Here is a 13,934-nt window from a genome sequence, read left to right as displayed (position 1 = left end):
GGGCGCAGGAGTCCCTGGGCAGAGCCCTGCCCTGGGCTCTGTGGGAGGCCAAGTGGTCCCTGTGGCCATGGACAGGGCCAGGCTCACACAGCAGCCCAGGCTGTCACCCCGCAGGCAGGGCAGGAGCTGGGACTGTGGCAGCTGGAGCTGGCCCTCTGGTGGAGCCGTTCCCCAGTGCTGGCACCGCTCAGGGGGCCGGCGGCTATTGGGCAGCGTAGGGTCCCATGGGACAACCAGACTCCTGCAACAGCCACCCAGGAACGCAGGCGTGGCAGTGACCTCCTGGCCCTGAGGCCTGGCCCCTGCTAGTGCCGGCAAGCCCGGCCCATCATCCCGCCTCGCAACCTGATCCACTGCACCCCACACCAGCTGCCCCGAGCTCCGCCCAGCACCCTCCTGCCCCCACCACTCGGCCCAGCACCCCCAAAGCTGCCCCCACCGCTCGGCCCAGCACCCCCAAAACCCCCAGCTGCTCGGCCCAGCACTCCCCCGCTCCCCCTCTCCCCTGCCTCGGGCTCCTCCCGTGCCCTGGCTGACAGCGCTGCCCCGTCTCACCAGCACATTTTACTAGCACCCTCCGCGTCCTGTGCCGCCATCAACGCCCATGTTACAGACACGGCCTAGGCCAAACTGCATGTGGCTCCTGCAGACCCTCCCGGCCCAGAACTGGGGAGGCTGGCACGGCCCTGGCATCAGAGCACACGAGGAGGGTCATGGCACCAGCAGCCAGCCCCAGCTCCCAGCCAGGGACGTGGGGAGAGGAGGCAGACCATGGCTGTGGGGGCAGCAGGGCAGGGATCTGGGATGGGGTGGGCGGACGGAGAACACTGCCTGTTTCTCACCCCCCCCCCCCTTCCTCCCCAGAGCACCTGTAACACCCTGCGGAGCCACTCAGACAGTCTCGGCTACACCTCGAACATGCTACCTCGGCACCCGGCTCTCGGCAATTTCGAGGAATTTGCCTGCTGACGGGGCGGCTGCGCCTTGCAGTCCCAGCCCACCAGCCTCTCACCTCCAGCAAGACCCGAGCTGCTCTGGCCAGGCAGCCGCGGCTTGGCGGTGGAGAGGGCACGAGGGAAGGAGACATCAGCCGTGGTGCAGTCCTGGGCTTGCACATGCTGGGCTCAGTGGGGCCTGGGGCGAGCTGTGGCTCCGTGCACGGCCCCCGCCCAGGGAACTCACGCTCGAGTTTCCCCCCGTCCCATGAGGAGGGGGGGACTGGGGTCCCCAGAGGTCAGCCCCTCTGCAGGCAGGGGGGTGCTGAGCCCAGCACTGGAGGGCCCTGGCCTGTCCCAGGGATGGGAGGCAGCACCTCCGACAAGCCAGGGTGCCTGGCTGCCTCCCGGCATCCCCACCACAGCAGAGAGCAGAGCCAGCTCCCCCCTTCCCAGGGAGCCTCTACCCCCTCCCCTGCCTGCAGCCCCTCCCCGGGGAGCTCCCCCCAGGGCTCCCCAGCCCCAGGGCACCAGCACCCTCCCAACTCACTCAGGACGGCTGAGCCCTGGGGCTGGGCAGGGCTCGCACTCCTGGTCTTCCTGGGCCCTGCAACGGGGACAGGCAGGGGGTGGCCTCGGGCCCCTGTGCTGGAGCCTGGCCGGCCCCTTTGTGCTAGTGACCCGTCTGACAGTCCCGCTGTCATCAGTGTATCTGCATGACCTGCTTGGAGCACCCCCTGCCTGCACCCCTTGCCCATCTGTGCCCCCTGCCCTGCTCCCCCCGTCTGTGCCCCCCCAGCCTAGAGACAGCTGCAGCTTGCACCTCTCCAGCCTAGCGCGGCTCCTGTGTATCATTAAAATCCCGCCTGGCGGTTCCAACTTCCCGCCTCTGCTTGGTCAATTCCAGGCTGGGCGGGCTAGAGGCAGGCACGCGTCATAGGGAGGCAGGGCGGGACAGGCCTGGGGGACCCTGCAGGGCCCACAGGGGGCTCGAGGGGAGGGTGCTAGGCTGGGCCTGCGGAGAAGGGGCACGTGGTGGGAGCAGAGGGGTAGCTGGTGAGTGGGCCCTAGGCCAGAATCTCTCTCGCCAGCTCTCTGCTAGCAGCCCATGGGCTGCACCCCGCCCACTAGCTGTGTGTGGGGGGGTGGGACTCCGTGCTCCACTCCCCTCACCCCGCAGGACAAGTGCAGAGTCAGAATCCCATGCACTGCTACAGACTAGGGACCGAATGGCTGGCCAGCAGTTCTGCAGAAAAGGACCTAGGGGTTACGGTGGACGAAAAATGAATATGAGTCAACAGTGTGCCCTTGTTGCCAAGAAGGCTAATGGCATTTTGGGCTGTATAAGTAGGGGCATTTCCAGCAGATCGAGGGATGTGATCATTCCCCTCTACTCAGCACTGGTGAGGCCTCATTTGGAGAACTGTGTCCAGTTTTGGGCCCCACACTACAAGAAGGATGTGGATAAATTGGAGAGAGTCCAGAGGAGGGCAACAAAAATGATTAGGGGGCTGGAGCACATGACTTATGAGGAGAGGCTGAGGGAACTGGGATTGTTTAGCCTGCAGAAGAGAAGGATTTGCAGAAGGGGGATTTGATAGCTGCTTTCAACTACCTGAAGGGGGGTTCCAAAGAGGATGGATCTAGACTGTTCTCAGTGGTGGCAGATGACAGAACAAGGAGCAATGGTCTCAAGTTGCAGTGGGGGAGGTGTAGGTTGGATATTAGGAAACACTATTTCACTAGTAGGGTGGTGAAGCACTGGAATGGGTTCCCTAGGGAGGGGGTGGAATCTCCTTCCTTAGAGGTTTTTAAGGTCAGGCTTGACAAAGCCCTGGCTGGGATGATTTAGTTGGGTTTGGTCCTGCTTTGAGCAGGGGGTTGGACTAGATGCCTCCTGAGGTCCCTTCCAACCCTGAGATTCTATGATCCCAGAGCCGACTCCCCGTCATCACCACAGTCAGGCTCTCCCCAGGCCCTGCAGGGCCCTGGTGTACCAGCAGCCCCCCACCTTCCAGTCTCCTCCCCCGACTCGCTGCCCCTCCCATGAACAGAAGGGCAGGCACATCAGCACCCCGACCCCCAGGGCTGGCCCCGGGGCAGCCCCAGCAGCCCTCTCCCCACACCGAAGGGACAAGAGCGCAGGACGCGGGCTGGGGGAGGGGAACTGTTTATGAAATTAAACATACACCTTCAGCCACACAGGAGCACGGTACGAGGAGGAGGGAAGCTGCCTGGCCCCCCAAGGAGTCCCAGCTGGAGGGGGGCCCCACCCAGGCAGAGGCACGGCCAGGGCCCAGGGGCCTGCAGGGGACGTGGCAAGAAGGGGCAGCCTGCGCCGGGGGCACCACGTCCCATGCCAGCCCAGGAGGAGCCGTCCCTTGTCCCTGGACCCCTGGCGAAGGAAGGGACAGCAGTGGCTCCCCCCTTTCCTGTGCTCCACTGGAACCCCAGGGCCGTCTCTGTCCCATGGGAGCCAGGTGACACTGCACGGTACCAGGGCGATGAGCACTCACAGCAGGGCAGGGAGGGGGCTGGCTCCTGTCCATGGGATCCCAGCAGAGACTGGTAGAAAACCAGGCGCTGCAATGGGTTAAAAACCTAATAAATACCTGGGGGGAGGGAGGACGCAGGGCCCTGCCTATCACCCAGTGCCCTGGCCCCGGGACGTCCCCCTCCACCCCCCTCCCCACCGCGCCAGTGGAGCAGGGCAGATGCTGGTCCGGCAGGCCCAGCTCCGGGCAGTCTCTACGGGAGGCAGAAGTCCGTGAAGTAGGAATGCTGCAGGGCCTCCTCGGCTGAGATCCGCTGCACTGGGTTGCACTTCAGCAGGTTCTGTGGAGGTAGCAGAGGGGCTGGGTGAGGAGGGGGCAGCCTGGCTGGAGCAGGGCAATGGGGCTAGGTGCCCCCCCACCCCTGGAGCTGCAGGTGAGGGTCAGAAGCCCATTCCCCACCCCTTCAGGGGTGGTTAGGGGAGCAGCTGGGGAGGGGCTGTCTGGGGTAGCCCCACAGGGGCCTGGCCCCTGTGGCGGGGGGTGAGGAGAGGCAGAGAAGCCACCTGGCTGCCCAGCACAGCAGCTGCTGCCCCCGCCCATGGGGGACACAGAGGGGGGCTGTCAGCGACGCGTACGTGAAGGGCCTGGGCCAAAACTGTCATGGTCAGTCACATGACCCCAGCACTGCCCCTTCCTGGGGCCAGCTGCCCCCACTGCGCGCCACGGGGCTGGGTCCACAGCGCCTGCTCAGCCCGGGGCAGCGGGGCACTCACCTGGAGCAGGTCCCGACCTGTGGCATTGAGTTTGGGCACCACGTTGAGCAGCGACGTTGTTGCAGGGTACATGGGGTACGGCTGAGGGGAGAGAGGGAGACAGCGCTAATCCCGCCCCCCCCCCCCGAGACAGGCCAACCTGCCCCCCACCTGCCCACTGACCTCGACCCAGCGCTAATCCCGCCCCCCCCCGGAGACAGGCCAACCTGCCCCCCACCTGCCCACTGACCAAGCACTAACCCCACCCCTGAGACAGGCCAACCTGCCCCCACCTGCCCACTGACCTCGACCCAGCGCTAATCCCGCCCCGGAGACAGGCCAACCTGCCCCCACCTGCCCACTGACCTCGACCCAGCACTAATCCCGCCCCGGAGACAGGCCAACCTGCCCCCACCTGCCCACTGACCTCGACCCAGCACTAATCCCCGAGACAGGCCAACCTGCCCCCACCTGCCCACTGACCTCGACCCAGCACTAACCCGCCCCGAGACAGGCCAACCTGCCCCCACCTGCCCACTGACCTCGACCCAGCACTAACCCCGAGACAGGCCAACCTGCCCCCACCTGCCCACTGACCTCGACCCAGCACTAATCCTGCCCCGGAGACAGGCCAACCTGCCCCCACCTGCCCACTGACCTCGACCCAGAACTAATCCCCAGGAGACAGGGCCAACCCACCTCCCTTTCCCCTCCAGACACTGTCAGCCCCCTCCCCAGCACTAACCCCAGGAGACAGGCCAACCTGCCCCCCACCTGCCCACTGACCTCGACCCAGCGCTAATCCCGCCCCGGAGACAGGCCAACCTGCCCCCACCTGCCCACTGACCTCGACCCAGCACTAATCCCCGGAGACAGGCCAACCTGCCCCCACCTGCCCAATGACCTCGACCCAGCACTAATCCCCCGAGACAGGCCAACCTGCCCCCACCTGCCCACTGACCTCGACCCAGCACTAATCCCCCGCCCGAGACAGGCCAACCTGCCCCCACCTGCCCACTGACCTCGACCCAGCACTAATCCCCCGCCCCGAGACAGGCCAACCTGCCCCCACCTGCCCACTGACCTCGACCCAGCACTAATCCCCCAAGACAGGCCAACCTGCCCCCACCTGCCCACTGACCTCGACCCAGCACTAATCCCGCCCCGGAGACAGGCCAACCTGCCCCCACCTGCCCACTGACCTCGACCCAGCACTAATCCCCGAGACAGGCCAACCTGCCCCCACCTGCCCACTGACCTCGACCCAGCGCTAATCCCGCCCCGGAGACAGGCCAACCTGCCCACTGACCTCGACCCAGCACTAACCCCGAGACAGGCCAACCTGCCCCCACCTGCCCACTGACCTCGACCCAGCACTAATTCCCCGAGACAGGCCAACCTGCCCCCACCTGCCCACTGACCTCGACCCAGGACTAAACCCCAGGAGACAGGCCAACCCCTCCCTTTCCCCTCCAGACACTGTCAGCCCCCGCTCCTCCCAGCACTAACCCCCAGACTGGGCCTGGCCCTGATGCTCCGAGGGCCCAGCCAGCCCCTACATACACTCGTCTCCAGCGGACCAGGGCCTGCCCGTTGTGCCAGGGCTCACACCTGTCAGGCATCGTTTGTGGGTCCCACTGACATGGGCCCAAGAGCTGCAGCTTGTGGCTGGAGGGGGCAGCTCCCTGCCCCCTGCCCGAGAACAGGGCAGGCCCCAGAGTGCCCCCGCTCAACGGGCCAGGCCCTGGGCGCCCCTCCCCAGCCTGGGACTCACCTTGTAGTCTGGCAGCTTGGTCATGGCCGGCCACTGCTCTTCGGTGGGGGTTCCCAGCAACGTGGGGCGGGTTAAGGGCCATCTCTGCCCCCAGACAGCCAACCGGGGGAGGGGAGGGGAGTGGAGCAGCTCCGCTCCGGCCCACAGGCAGAGCCAGGCCCTGCCCAAGTGTGAGGAAGTGGGACTGTTCCTACTGGGGCCTGTGGATGCGGTGTTGGTGCCTCAGTGCCCAGCGCAGGTCTCAATATCTAGGTGGTGGGAGCAGGGGGTGTGATTGCTGCAGAGCAAAGGGCCGGTGCACCCAAATGCCTGACACTCTGTCTCCTAGCAACTGATGGCCTGGGCCTCTTCTGCAAAGGTGCCGGTGTTGGAGACAAAGGGGTCAGGTGACCGCCTGGCCCAGGAGGAGGGGCTGGGAGACTGGAGCTGGCTGGGGAAAGAAGGGAGCAGAGGGCTTGGCTACACTTACAAATTTGCAGCGCTGCAGCAAGGTGTGAAAACACACCCTCTGCAGCGCTGCAAAGCGCCAGTGTGGTCAAGCCCCAGCGCTGCCCAGCGCTGTCCGTTATTCCCCACAGGGAGGTGGAGTACGGACAGCGCTGGCAGAGCTCTCTCCCAGCGCTGGCGCCAGAGACAGGGCTCTGATCCCCACTGGGGGCTGTGGGGCTCCTGGGGCCCCAAGACGGACCTAACCGTGGGGATCCGGTTATCTGTGCCTGCAAGACCTGTCTGGGACTGTGTCCTGTCGTCTAAATAAACCTGCTGCTTTCCTGGCTGGCTGAGAGTCCTGGTGAATCGCAGGGAGCCCGGGGATGCAGGGCCTGACTCCCCCACACTCCGTGACACCAAGGCACATCCTACCAGCCCCCGCAGGGCTCCTTCGGGCAGGGGGAAGGCCAGCCCCTCTGGGACCCACACGGCCCACCCACCCGGAGGAGGTCGGGAGACCCCTTCCCCAAGGGGGAACCCAGGCTGTCTCCCCTCCCCATGCGAAACAAATCCGCCCAAACACCCGGTTAAAAAGGATATCGGAAAATCCTCTTCAACTGGTCGTCCACATCGTTCCCCGGGAACAGGGGCCGCCCGGCATTGGCCAGCTCTGCGGGGAGAGAGACGGGGCTGAGCCCAGGAAGCCCTGCACCCCACCCCCCCCCGCTCGCAGCACAGCCCCTCCACAGCGGGGAGCCAGCACCGGGGTGGGTACCTGCGAAGATGCAGCCGGCTGACCACATGTCGATGGAGGTGGAGTACAGCTTGGCACCAAACAGCACGTCAGGGGGGCGGTACCACAGCGTGACAACCTGCAGGGGGTGCAGACAGGGGGTCAGACTCCCACTGCCCTGAGAACAGCCTGCGGGAGGCGCCGCTGAGCTGCCGGCCTGAGGACCATGTCAGGCCCCAAGCTCTGGGCAGCGGGGTGGCTTCCCCCTCCTCCCACAGCCCCCCCATGGCTGCTGCAGCACCCCACCACGGTTGCTGACCCGTCCCCCCTGCAGAGAATGGGGCTGGCCGACACCCCCAGAGCCAGCAGCAGCTTCCTAGCTTTGCCCCAGCTGCTGTGTGATCCAAACAGAGGCACCGGCTAAGCGGGGAAGAGAGGATGTGAACAGCCCATCCCCATGAACCCCCGCTGCTGGGCGCTCTCCCCCCGAGTCAGTGCTGTGCCCCATGCATCCGTGCAGCTCTAGGTGGGGCTGAGCTGCAGGGAGTGGGGCAGGGGCTCAGCGGGGGGCACTCTCCCCTCGCAGTGAGTGCTGACCCCACTGCCCCAGCGTGGTGCTGGGCGGGCGGCACTGTGCTATGGGGGCGCTGTGCTGTGCTCTCCTCTCACAGCACAGCACTAGGGGCGAGTCCCCTGTACGACAGCCCATCCAGCCGCTGCACAGAACAGCCGGCACACACCAGCCGGCTTGCTGAAGGGGCCCCCACACCGTCCCCGACCACTCACCTCTGCCGAATAACAGCGCACAGGGATCCCGAAGGCCCGAGCCAAGCCGAAGTCGGCAAGTTTGAGCTCCCCGTTCTGCCAAGAGAAGGAGATGAACCAGCCACAGCGAATCAGTCATGCAGAGCGCGCCACCTGCCAGGAACTGCGGCTGCCACCCAGAGCCAGAGCTGCTCTGTGCTCAGGAGGCCAAGACTAGAGCCCCGAGAGAGGACACAACGAGCAGCCCTCCAACCCTGCCCTGGGCCCCGGCAGCCCTGCCCTGGCTCCCCCTCAATCCCCACCCACAGCCCCTGCTAGCCCAGCCCTGGCATCCTGCCAGTCCTGCCCTGGCTCCCCCTCAATCCCAACCCACAGTCCCTGCTAGCCCAGCCCTGGCATCCCGCCAGCCCTGCCAGTCCCCCTCAATCCCGACCCTCAGCCCCCTGTTAGCCCAGCCCTGGCATCCCGCCAGCCCTGCCCTGGCTCCCCCTCAATCCCAACCCACAGCCCCCTGCTAGCCCAGCCCTGTCAATGCCCCACACTCCAGCCCAGCAGCAGCAATGGACCCCCCGTTTGGCCTGCGTGGGTCACTCACTCTGTTGATCAGCAGGTTCTGGGGTTTGAGGTCTCTGTGCAGCACGTTGCGGCTGTGGCAGAAGGCAAGGCCCTTCAGCAGCTGGTACATGAAGGACTGGAAGAGAGGGCAGCACTGAGCAGGCTGCAGGTAGAACCCAACCCTACCCAGGCCCCAGACAGGGCGGGCGTTGGCTCCAGGACGCAGGGGATTCGCCCCCGCCAGGCCCAAGGGAACCAAGACTGGCCTGTCTGGGAGGAGCAGCTTGTGATGCTGTGAGCCTGGGGAGCTGCTAACTCAGAACCGACCTTGGAAGGGGGCCGCCGAGCGGGGTGCTGTGACTGGCACCCCCTACCCCGCGAGGCACCATCATAGCCCGGCCCCCAAACCCACCTTGACATTCTCAGGGTCCAGGTCCCCATTGCAGCTGTCAAAGTATTTCTTCAGGTCCTAGCAAGAAAAGAGGGACGCCTGGGTCAGAGAGGAACTGTGGAGCTCAGGTGCATCCAGACAACTCCGCTCCCCCTCAGGGATGACAGTGGAATTCATCCGGGGCTCCCCATTTCCCTCAGTCCCTTGTGGGCTCCCCCTCCCCAGCTCACCTGGTCACAGAACTCGAACACCAGCGTCAGCTTCTTGTCACTGTGCAGGACATCGTGCAGCCTGCAATGCAGGGAAAACCCAGTGAGCGCCCCCAGCAGGAGCCCACGGGGCCTTCAACAGCAAACGGGGCCTCCTGCCAGCCCCAGTGCCGAGAGCATTCCGGGGGGGCGGGGGGGAGGGGGAGGCAGCATAGGCCCCCGGCCCTTTGCCTCAGGGGACCTAGTGCCAGGGTCCTGGGTAGAAAACAAGCAGGTCACCCCAGTGGCAGCCCTGCTGTGAAAGGTACAAACACTTTCCCATCCCCCAGCAGCTCCCCACAGCTCACACAGGACTCATGGAGAGGAGAGCAGAGGGGGGACAATGCCACACAGCACCCAGGAGCTCCATGTGTCCAGATCCAACCCCAGCCCCAGCCCCATCCAGAGCCCCCTGGCCTGCCTGCCTGTCAGGCAAGAGTCCCTTGCCTGACAATGTTCTTGTGTTTCAGCTCCTTGAGCAGGCAGATCTCCCGCAGGGCAGAGCTGGGAACACCCTAGAGAAGGAGGGAGAGAGAGAGAGGTTATCAGCACATGCTGCCCCACAGAGCCAGGACCCTACATGTCCCCAGCAGGATACTGGCCAAATGCACAGAGAGGCATTAGCCTCAAGCCCAGTGGGGCAGAAACAGTAGAACAGGGCCCAGGAACCACAAGGGCTGCTGAGCCCCCAGCCCCAGTCCCCAGGATAGGCAGCCATGGCAGGGCTTCGGCCCAACCCTGTTCTCCTGCAGCTAGGAACATCTGCTGGCAGCTGCAGCCCCCATTTGGTCCCTGAGGGGAACGGCCACCCCCCACGCTAGAGGCACTATGGGGCCAAAGCAGCAGGCACCGGCCACAGCTGGGCACTAAAGGCTGGTCACCTCGTCGTCATCATCTAGCCGGACTCTCTTCAACGCCACGATCTCATGGGTCTCCCTGTTCTTGGCTTTGAACACGGTCCCGTAGGTCCCTGTGGGGAGAGGCCGTGAGAACCAGGCACCCCAGTGCCAGCCCCGCAACCTCTAGCTCAACCCTACAGCAACTGCAGCACCTGACACCCAGCCTGGCCCCCCCACATTACTGCCCCCGCAACCCCAGCCCGGCCCCCGCATCACTGCCCCCAACCCCAGCCCGGCCCCGCATCACTGCCCCCAACCCCAGCCCGGCCCCACTGCAACCCCAGCCCAGCCCCCGCATCACTGCCCCCTGCAACCCCAGCCTGGCCCCCGCATCACTGCCCCCAGCGCAACCCCAGCCCAGCCCCACTGCAACCCCAGCCCGGCCCCCGCATCACTGCCCCCTGCAACCCCAACCCGGCCCCCGCATCTCTGCCCCCTGCAACCCCAACCCGGCCCCCGCATCTCTGCCCCCAACCCCAGCCCAGCCCCGCATCACTGCCCCCAGCGCAACCCCAGCCTGGCCCCCCCGCATCACTGCCCCCCCCGCAACCCCAGCCAGGCCCCACTGCAACCCCAGCCCGGCCCCCCCGCGTCAGTGCCCGGCCCCCCCGCAACCCCAGCTCCCGGCTCTCAGCCGGGCGGGGCGGGGCGGGGGCTAGGCCCAGCCCGGGCAGACGCGGCCCGAGCCCCCCGGTACCTTCCCCGATCTTCTCCAGCTTCTCGTATTTCTGCATCGCTCCGCAGCAGGCCCCCCCGGACTACAGCTCCCGGCAGCCCCTGCGCGGCCCCGCCCCCTGCCCAGCTCCCGGCAGCCCCTGCGCGGCCCCGCCCCCACAGCTCCCGGCAGCCCCGCGCGGCCCCGCCCAGCTCCCGGCAGCCCCTGCGCGGCACCGCCCCCGGACTACAGCTCCCGGCAGCCCCCGCGCGGCCCCGCCCCCTGACCAGCTCCCGGCAGCCCCGCCCCGCACAGCTCCGGCAGCCCCGCGCGGCCCCGCCCCTGCCCAGCTCCCTGCAGCCCCGCGCGGCCCCGCCCCCGCACAGCTCCCGGCAGCCCCGCGCCCCGCACAGCTCCCGGCAGCCCCGCGCGGCCCCGCCCCTGACCAGCTCCCGGCAGCCCCGCGCGGCCCCGCCCCTGACCAGCTCCGGCAGCCCCGCCCCCGCACAGCTCCCGGCAGCCCCGCGCGGCCCCGCCCCTGACCAGCTCTCGGCAGCCCCGCGCCCCGCACAGCTCCCGGCAGCCCCCGCGCGGCCCCGCCCCCTGACCAGCTCTCGGCAGCCCCGCCCCCCGCACAGCGCCCGGCAGCCCCGCGCGGCCCCGCCCCTGACCAGCTCCTGCAGCCCCGCGGCCCCGCCCCGCACAGCTCCCGGCAGCCCCCACGCGGCCCCGCCCCCCACAGCTCCCGCGCTTCCAGGCCGGGCCGGGTGTTTGTTGTCCTGTCTCTGGCCCCGCCCCCCGGGTCACAGGGGAGCCGGAGCCGGAGGCGCAGCCGCACTGGGCGCTTCTCCAGTAACAGCCCCGCCCCCGCTGGGCCCAGGCTGCCCCCCCGGGAGCGGAGCCTGAGCGCCCCACTGCGCCTGCGCGCCGGGAGTCGCTCTGCGGGGCAGCCGGGCTGAGCCCCGGAGCCTGTCACCGGCCGGGCTGCAGCAGGGCCTGCCCCGAGCGCCCCTGGGGCGCGGCCCTGCTGGGGCTCTGCCCCGGGCGCCTCGGGGCTCTGCCCCCGGGCCCCCATGGGGCGGGGCCTGCCCCGAGCGCCCCTGGGGAGCGGCCCTGCTGGGGCTCTGCCCCCCCCCGGGCTCCCGCGGGGCTCTGCCCCCCCTGGGCTCCCTCGGGGCGGGGCCCTGCCCTGAGCGCCTCTGGGGAGCGGCCCTGCTGGGGCTCTGCCCCGGCTCCTCGGGGCGGGGCCCTGCTGGGGCGGGCGCGCTGGGGCTCTGCCCCCGGGCTCCCTCGGGGCCCTGCCCCTGGGCTCCCATGGGGCGGGCCCTGCCCCGAGCGCCCCTGGGAGCGGCCCTGCTGGGGCTCTGCCCCTGGGCTCCTCGGGCGGGGCCCTGCCCTGAGCGCCTCTGGGAGCGGCCCTGCCGGGGCGGGGCGGGCGGGGGCTCTGCCCCTGGGCTCCTCGGGGCGGGGCCCTGCCCTGAGCGCCTCTGGGGAGCGGCCCTGCTGGGGCGGCGGGCTGGGGCTCTGCCCCCCCCTGGGCCCCCATGGGGCGGGGCCCTGCCCCGAGCGCCCCTGGGGAGCGGCCCTGCTGGGGCGGGGCGCTGGGGCTCTGCCCCGGGCTCCTTGGGGCGGGGCCTGCGGCGCGCTAGGTCTGTGCCCCGCTCGGCTCCCTCGCCCGCGGCGGGCTGGGGCTCTGCCCCCCTGGGCTCCCTTGCCCGCGGCGCGCTAGGTCTGTGCCCCGCTCTGCTCTCTGGGGCGGGGCCCGCGGCGGGCTGGGGCTCTGCCCCGCCGGGCTCCCTCGCCCGCGGCGCGCTAGGTCTGTGCCCCCCTGGGCTCCCTCGGGGCCCTGCCCCCCTGGGCTCCCATGGGGCGGGGCCCGCGGCGCGCTAGGTCTGTGCCCCCCTGGGCTCCCTCGGGGCGGGGCCCGCGGCGCTAGACAGCGAGTAGAGTTTAAAGCCCGACGGTTTATAATCTTGCGGAGTCCGGGTCGTGCACAGTGCAGTGGGAGGGGTGGCTGCAGCAGGTGTAGACGTACCCAAGCGAGTTAGCTCTGAGAACACTAGAGATGCTGCCGCAGCCCAGGCTGGACAGCCTGGCCTGGGTGCTCCAGCAGGTAGCCCGGGCTACCGTGGCTTCACTGCTGTTGCTACCCTCGCTCGCTGGCTCAAGTATCTTCCCCCCTGCTGCAGTCACACGCCGCGATCCCAGGGGCACAGACCTGTAGTCAGCAGCATTACAGAGCCCCAACTACCAGATCTCTTGTCCATGTGTCGGTGCCTAGACACCCATCAGTCACCTCTCAGCCTCAATAAGCTGAATACATTGAGCTCCTTTGGCCTCGCATTGTAAGGCTTGTTTTCCAGCCCTGGGTCATTCCTGTGGCCGCCCTTGGCACTCTGCAGTATTTCCACCTCCTCCTCAAAGTGTGGGCACCAGAACTGCCGGCATGATTCTACTAGTGATCTAACCAGGATCGCGTCCCTATTTCTACTTGATATTCCCCTTTTACACAGCCAAGGATCACATCAGCCCTTGGCACCACTGCCTGGCACCAAGAGCTCATGTCTGCAATGACTCCGAGTCAGTGCTCTCCCATCCTGTACGTGTGACCCCTGTGCTTGGCTCCTGTATTGCCTTGTGTTGGGCTGGGACCATCTAACCAGGCGATTCCAATCACTCTAACAGTGACCTGTTCTTCTCAATATTTATCACTCTGCCAACCTTTCTCATCTGCAAGGTTTGATAACACCAGCTAGAAACTCCCCCACCAGTTGATCTCTCCCCATGACCAAGTACAGTCTGAGACCTGCCCGAGAGCCTGGTTTTAATCTAATCATGTGCCCTGATAATTCCACATAGTACAAGCTTTTTCATCAAAATGCCATGCACTACGTCAAATGCCTTGGAGACAGCCAAGCACACGATACTGACACAGTGACCTTTATCAGCCAGACCTGCAATCCTGTAAAAAAACAACCCAAAACAAGTCAGGTTTGTTTGCCAAAGCCCAACTTCCTCTAAACCATGCTGACTGGCAGAGATGATATTTCTGTTTCCTGTGCTGACCCGCATGGCCCGGGCAGGGCCTGTCTCTCTCTGAGTCCCGTGTGTGGCTCAGTGGGGCTGGCAGCAGTCCAGGCAGGACTTGTCTCTCAGTGGGGCTGGCCTCAGGCAGGCAGGACCTGTCTTTTAGTGGTGCTGGCTGTGGTCTGGCCAGGGCCTGTCTCTCAGTGGGGCTGGCCGTGGTCCGGGCAGGGCCTCTCTCATAGGGGCTGGCTGTAGGCAGAGCAAGGCCTGTCTCTC

At 67.1% G+C, this 13,934-nt stretch overlaps 2 protein-coding genes across 5 annotated transcripts in view; one reads left to right on the top strand and one right to left on the bottom strand.

Moving 5' to 3' along the window:
- ASIC3 (acid sensing ion channel subunit 3) overlaps positions 1–1,790 on the top strand; it is a 46,867-nt gene extending 45,077 nt beyond the window's left edge. For 2 of the 4 annotated variants that reach the window (XM_039528035.1, XM_039528037.1), the window contains one exon: positions 865–1,789. In XM_039528035.1, coding sequence (XP_039383969.1) covers positions 865–969 — 105 coding nt within the window. In that variant the 3' untranslated portion in view covers positions 970–1,789. Of the gene's footprint in view, positions 1–864 lie in introns of all 4 variants that reach the window. The other 2 variants (XM_039528039.1, XM_039528038.1) reach the window with 2 other exon arrangements.
- A 1,299-nt stretch (positions 1,791–3,089) lies between these two features.
- CDK5 (cyclin dependent kinase 5) lies at positions 3,090–10,805 on the bottom strand. Its single transcript, XM_039523633.1, has 12 exons — positions 10,674–10,805; positions 9,959–10,047; positions 9,525–9,592; positions 9,060–9,120; positions 8,851–8,907; positions 8,479–8,574; positions 7,905–7,979; positions 7,161–7,257; positions 6,986–7,055; positions 5,957–6,017; positions 4,204–4,284; positions 3,090–3,770 (listed from the first exon to the last, which is right to left on the bottom strand). Exons 1-12 carry the CDS (start codon positions 10,708–10,710, stop codon positions 3,684–3,686), a joined length of 879 nt encoding a protein of 292 aa, XP_039379567.1. The 5' UTR covers positions 10,711–10,805; the 3' UTR covers positions 3,090–3,683.
- Positions 10,806–13,934: the final 3,129 nt, after the last annotated feature.

Source organism: Mauremys reevesii, linkage group 2, assembly GCF_016161935.1.
Source record: "Mauremys reevesii isolate NIE-2019 linkage group 2, ASM1616193v1, whole genome shotgun sequence".
Lineage (NCBI taxonomy): Eukaryota > Metazoa > Chordata > Testudines > Geoemydidae > Mauremys > Mauremys reevesii.
This window is presented reverse-complemented; position numbering and strand designations above follow the sequence as displayed.

Excerpts from the sequence above, each read along its gene's own strand:
- CDK5 (XM_039523633.1), bottom strand. The coding sequence starts at position 10,710 with ATGCAGAAATACGAGAAGCTGGAGAAGATCGGGGAAG. Across the intron at positions 8,575-8,850 it reads TGGACCCTGAGAATGTCAAG|TCCTTCATGTACCAGCTGCT; the intron begins GTGGGTTTGGGG and ends CCTCTCTTCCAG. Across the intron at positions 7,056-7,160 it reads AGCCGGCTGCATCTTCGCAG|AGCTGGCCAATGCCGGGCGG; the intron begins GTACCCACCCCG and ends CTCTCCCCGCAG.